Source organism: Fukomys damarensis, unplaced genomic scaffold (genome assembly GCF_012274545.1).
Source record: "Fukomys damarensis isolate Sample0158 unplaced genomic scaffold, DMR_v1.0_HiC HiC_scaffold_15, whole genome shotgun sequence".
Classification (NCBI taxonomy): Eukaryota; Metazoa; Chordata; class Mammalia; order Rodentia; family Bathyergidae; genus Fukomys; species Fukomys damarensis.
Genome location: NW_022900927.1, coordinates 35,171,471 through 35,177,638, shown reverse-complemented (window position 1 = coordinate 35,177,638; position 6,168 = coordinate 35,171,471). Strand labels below are relative to the sequence as shown.

General features: G+C 37.9%; 1 protein-coding gene across 5 annotated transcripts in view; it reads left to right on the top strand.

The window, feature by feature from the left end:
• Ptprb (protein tyrosine phosphatase receptor type B) overlaps nt 1-6,168 on the top strand; it is a 121,137-nt gene that overhangs the window by 46,018 nt on the left and 68,951 nt on the right. For all 5 annotated transcript variants that reach the window (XR_002025127.2, XM_019206541.2, XM_019206540.2 and 2 more), the window contains 3 exons: nt 425-688; nt 2,716-2,985; nt 4,655-4,915. Coding sequence is in view for 4 of the 5 variants with exons in the window: in XM_019206541.2 (XP_019062086.1) it covers nt 425-688; nt 2,716-2,985; nt 4,655-4,915 (795 nt within the window). In the remaining variant the exon portion in view is untranslated. The remainder of the gene's footprint in view (nt 1-424; nt 689-2,715; nt 2,986-4,654; nt 4,916-6,168) is intronic.

Genomic DNA, 6,168 nt, shown 5'->3' with positions numbered 1-6,168 from the left:
ATATATACACACACTAAGATGAGAAAAAATTTTGACGGACATCTTTGTACATTCTTCCTAAAGAATTTCAGAGTGGAAAGGGCCATTTTAAGTCTTTTTACCAAGCTTTATTTGCCAATAGGGAACTCTAGACTCAGTGAGATACAGAGAGAGCTGCCAGAGTGCTGTGGAGAGCTGACGAAGTCCCAAACAGAATTCAGGATCCTGACTGCCAGGTCTGTGCTCTTGCCATGAGCCAGGCAGCCTTCTTTAGCCTTACAATATTATTTTTGTTGTTTTAAGGTATTACTTCTGTCTCTCAGAGTGGTTATATTCTTTATATCAGTGAGTAGGGCTTGAAGGAATTAAAATAGAGGTCAAAATTTAGCTGTAGGACTGGTATGAAATCCTGAGTAAAATCTCTTTTCCATTCTTTGCTAATTAGTCCCCATGGAAGTCTCAAATCTGAAAGTGACAAATGATGGCAGTTTAACCTCTCTAAAAGTCAAGTGGCAAAGACCTCCTGGAAACATAGATATCTACAATATTACCCTGTCTCACCAAGGAACCATCAAAGAATCCAAAATATTAGCACCTCAGGTTACTGAAACTCACTTCAAAGACTTAACCCCTGGACGACTTTATCAAGTTATCATCAACTGTATCTCTGGTGAACTATCAGCTCAGAAGATGGCAGTAGGCAGAACAGGTAAGTCTTGGGCTCCAGAATACTCTCTGGCTACTGAAGGCATTCTCTGATCCATCTTAGAATAGGATAAAATAAGATAGAAGAGAAACTTTCTTGAGATGCAGTCCATTTGACCAACAATGTCTGTGAGCCAGTATCCAATACATGCAATAAATAAAGAGGAGGGTTAACTGAATTAATTTAAGTTATTTAAGCAAATATATATGGATTTCTGAATGGTCTGCATATTATCTCTGTCCCGTGCTTTTCAATGTCACATGACTTAAGTACCATAAATACATTAGAATTGATATAAATAAAGAAAACATTTCTGATCTTCTTTATTTCTACTATTATTATTATTTTTGGTACTGGGGATCAAACTCAGGATCTTGTGCTTGCAAGACAGACACAGCACTGCTGAGCCAAATCACTAGCCTGCTGATCTATTCTTATAATGAATATCAGTCAGTATTTAACCAGGCTTTCTATAAATCATTTCATTTATTTATGTCACTAAATATTTACCCAGTGCCTTGTAAGAATCAATTACTGTGTTATGAGCTTTGAGCACTGTTAAAATGGATAAGACATGCTACTACGCTTACGGTAACAAAAGGTTCTGAACACCACTCTATCACTAATCTTGGTTGGTAGCTTTTTTGTATTGCCCCAAGATGAGAAGTTTTTATGTATTTAAAGAGTTGTAGGGGTGGGGGATTTAGCTCAGTGGTGCCACCACCTGCCTCACAAGAGCAAGGTCTGGAGTTCAATCCCTGGTACCACAAAAACAAAAACAAAACAAAATAGGGTTGTAAAAACTAACAAAAACACCAAGAAGTATATGAAATACAGATCATATGTGGCCTGCAAGCCTGAAATGTTTACCATTTTGCCCTTACAGAAAGCAATTGTAGACCCTTGCTTAAAAGAGGTTACATTTTTAATTTTATGGATATTGAATGTATACAAACAAAACTAAAAATAATATCTCAATAATTAGTAGTGATACTGATATTTCTGTCTCTCAGTCATTGACTAAACACTTTACACCCGTTATTTCATTTATTTCTCATGAAAAAACTATGAGAGATGTTCTCTTATGATGACCACTTTCCAGATAATCAAGAGTCAAATAACTTGTTCCTAACCATCCAGCCAGTGAATGGTGGAGCTATAATTTAAACCGTGCTATTTGATTCCAGACTCCAATCTCTGTGGTATTAGAGATCTCAAGTAAGAGCTTTATGCTCAAAAAGGAAAGAGGTCAAAATGTCCCTCAAAAGATCAGTGAAAATTTGAAGGAAATAGCCTGGGATCTAAAAGGTGTTAACTTCTTGACAAATGAAGGGGGAAGTGAAGGGTACTTAAAGTGGAAAGAATAAATAAGCAAAGACACAGAGTCAGAAAGCCCAGGAGACCTACAGGTCTACAGAATATACAAGTGGAAGCCAATACTGGAAGCAGGAAGGAAGGAGAGAGGGAAGTTTCAGAGGAAGACTGAAAGGATATGTAGTTTGAATTTGAAGAGCCACAAATGCAAGTGAAGGGTTTTTTTTATCCTGTAGTTTTCTAGGAGACTTTGAGTGTTTGTAAACAAAGCAATAATGTAACCAGAGATATAGTGCAAGAAGATTGTTTTTCTCAGTTGGAAAACCAAAAATGTTTCATGACCACAACATCCAGATCTCTTCTAAAGGACGCCACATCTATCATGGTCACCATCATTAGAAGCAGCATCAGTATTGTCTCTTGGGCTGGGGTGCAATTTGCAGAAGACACCAGTTACATCACTAGATTATTAACCATGTTACAGAAGAGTGTGTACTGTTTATATTATTAAAAATTATTTTAGCACACATTCTTGAGTATCAAAATCTCCAAAACGGAAGAGGAATAATTGATCTTCCACGGACACCGGGAAGGGATAGAAATGTTTTGAATTGCAGACATTGTGTCTCCTATTTACTGCTGCCTATGAAAAGTAATTGAGTATTCTAATTTTTTTGTTTTTAGTACCTTCTTCTTGACATAATTTCATTGTTTAGTTCCAGACAAAGTTGGGAACCTTGAGGCAAAAAACAATGATCGAATGAGTTCCCTCTTAGTGAGCTGGTCTCCCCCTGCTGGAGACTGGGAGCAGTACCGCGTCGTGCTCCTCAATGACTCTTCAATATTGCTGAACTCCACCGTGGGAAAGGAGAAAACTCGTTACGTCGTAGGTGGTGAGGGTCTCGTACCAGGAAGACAGTATGAGGTAGAGGTCACAGTTGTGAGTGGAAATCTAAAGAATTCTGAGCGTTGCCGAGGCAGAACAGGTAAGCAAATGTGAAGGTATTAATGACTGGTGGAATTTTAATTTGCTCCCTCTCCGAGCAACCCGGCCAACCACCAGTGTCATAACCCAGGATTCCATGAATTCGAGACATCGCAGATTTTCAGGTTAGCATAGGGCTTCTAACATTTAATATTGCTAAATTAGAGCATCAGAGGTCCTTTCCGTTCATAATACCACCATTTCATTAAAGAATGATATTCTCAATGCCAAAAGAATAAGTAGAGGATCTGAGAATAAAGACAGATCCTCTCTCTCTCTGGAAGAACCTTTGCTGGTGATCTAATGTGAGTATTTCAGGTACCAAGAAAGGGTGGTGAAAGGAGATAAGAATGTGCTTGTATATCAGGGAAAGGGAGACCAAGGACACTGAAACGTGGGTCTTGGTATTCTTGCTGTCATCATTCAGTGCAATCTCTCGAGAAACTCCTCTGAGCCTGTTTTCTCAGCTTTCAAATAAGAGACTTTCAAGTTTAACAAATCTGTGCTAATCAATAGGATCTGAAATATTCTGCACTTGCAGTGAAATTCAAATATCTTGTCTCTCAATCTGGCCCAATAATAAGAAAATAGCTACATTCGTTCAATATCCTTATTGGAAGAATGCCCAAATAAAGTGATCAAGACACCCCCTTGGCTTGCCAATTGTAATTATCGAAGAATTTTCAAAAATCTTCTGAATTTTAATAGCCATCGGAGGGTGATCAAAGAGCTATATAAGCTTAAACAAAGCTACTTTTAGTAGTCACAAGACAGGCATCTTTTTCCACCACAGCATTTTATCATTCACTTCAAATAGTTTGGAAATGTAAGATCTAGGCAGAGTGGAGACCTCCTCATGCTGGTATGACTCTTAGAACTTTTTGTTAAGCTTTACTTGCATATGATGAATAAAGTAAATCTTTGGTGTAAATAATCATTAATAAGCTGGAGAAGAAAGATGTTCAATTGGGATAGAATTATAAAAAAGTCTTTTGATGCAGAAATCACAGTATAATTTTAAACACTTGATTACTTCATAATTGGGTATTCCTTTTAGTCTGTGGCACCAACACCTTGCTGTTACTAATATCTTCTAAAAATTTTGTTCATAAAATCTTTTAAAGAAGCGAAAACAGTTTTTATCCTTTTGGTAAGAGGTGTTTGTAACTAGATGCTATTGTTACTTACCAGCCACCTCTCTCTTTTGTGACAAATAGCTTTCCATCCTCAGAAATGATGGAAAGAAGCACTTGGTCTTTCCAAATTACTGGGGGTAGTAAATACTCCCCCTTCCACCTAAACACTCAAGCATAGACTTTTCCTTATGGTGTTGTGGGTGATAGGGTTGTGGTAAATTTTTTATGTCACAGAATACACAGGACAAGATAAACCTAAAAAAGTAATGTGTGATCAAAAATAAATGACTTTACAGCAAGTGCTGGTATTTTCCAACAGTATTGTCTTGAATCCTTATTTCTGGTTCTGTTCATAAACCAAGTTTCTTGTGATAAGATCCCACTTCCTCTTAATACTCATAAGCATTTAGAAAAGAAATGTTGAACTGGAACACAACTGAGAATGGAAGAGAACAACTCTCTAAAAACTACTTTAGAAGTTCTGTCCAAGGCAATCAATGCTTTTTCCAAGGCTCCAATGATTTTTTTCCTCAGTTCCCCTGGCGGTCCTCCAGCTTCGGGTCAAACATGCCAATGAAAGCTCACTGGGCATCATGTGGCAGACACCTGTATCGGAGTGGGAGAAGTACATCATTTCCCTAGCTGACAGAGACCTCTTACTCATCCACAAGTCACTCTCCAAAGACACCAAAGAATTCATTTTCACTGATCTGGTGCCTGGACGAAAGTACACAGCCACAGTCACCAGCATCAGTGGAGACTTGAAAAATTCCTCTTCAGTAAAAGGAAGAACAGGTAATAATCTCTATGAATTTTGAATTTTACAGTGTTCTGATTGCTGTATTATTTAACGTGCTATTGCAGGTGTTTATTTCATGACTAATATGTACTTCACATTGTTTTTAGAGACCCTTTCTATTGTGTTTTCTGTTTACCAAGTTCAGCTGTTATCTTCATTAATTCCTTCTTTTTACTCTTGGGTTTGTTTGGCTAAAACTGGAACACAATAGAGAATAATCCCCTCCTGTTACCAAAGAAAGAAGAGGAATGGAACAGCATAGAGAAGAGGGAATATGGTTGCAAGGAGGATCATTTTTTTTTCTTTATTTTTATACCCCAGGTACCAAAAAAAAAAAAAACTAAAACCATAAACCAACACCTCAGGTGGGTTTTTTTTTTTTAAGCATAGAAAAAGTAATATGTTTTACACTGATGGGACTGAATGGATGAGAGAGAAAGGATGATGATGTAAAGAGGGGAAGCTGCTGCTCTCATTCTGCATGTAGTGGGTGGCATTGGGTTTAGAGCACAAGGGAAGGCATTAGCCTTAGAAAGGAGCATGAGTAATTTAACTCATGTTGGCTGGGCACAGATACCGGAAGGTGGATAGAGGTGCTATAGAGCTGTTTGCAATTGCTCTCATTTTCTCAGTGAAATAGGAACAATGTCCTCAGCAATGCACCTTTCAAATTTACATGCTATTGGTAACCTGTATTTCCTTCTCCCTTTTTGAACTGCATTAAAAATATAATAATTGTTTTATACAGAATAGAAGAATTGTTTTATCCTCTTAGATTTGTCTACCAATTTACCACTTTTCCCCTCCTTTCTGTATCTTGAGTTACGTATGATATCCTTTTCCTTCATCCTGAAGGACAGTCTTCAAATCTCTTTATTGAGAGTTCATAGGGAAAAACTCTCGCCACTTTAGCTTCTCTGAGCATGTTTTTATATAGTTCACAGTCTTGCAAGGTATTATCTTATGTTTATTTGTTTGTTTGTTTGTTTTTGTTTTTTGGTACCAGGGATCGAACTCGGGTCCTTGCACTTGCAAGGCAGGCAGCGGAATCACTGAGCTAAATCCCTGGCCCTATGATCTTATGTTTTGATGTAATGCTGAAAGCTATTTTCCCTCAGCCCTTTGAAGATGTTATTCTAGACTTTATTGTTGCTGCTGCTGCTGGTTGTTGTCTTGGTCGTCTCCATTGTTTGAGGCAGGGTGTCACTACGTAGCTCAGGCTGGCCTCAAACTGACAACGATTCCCCTG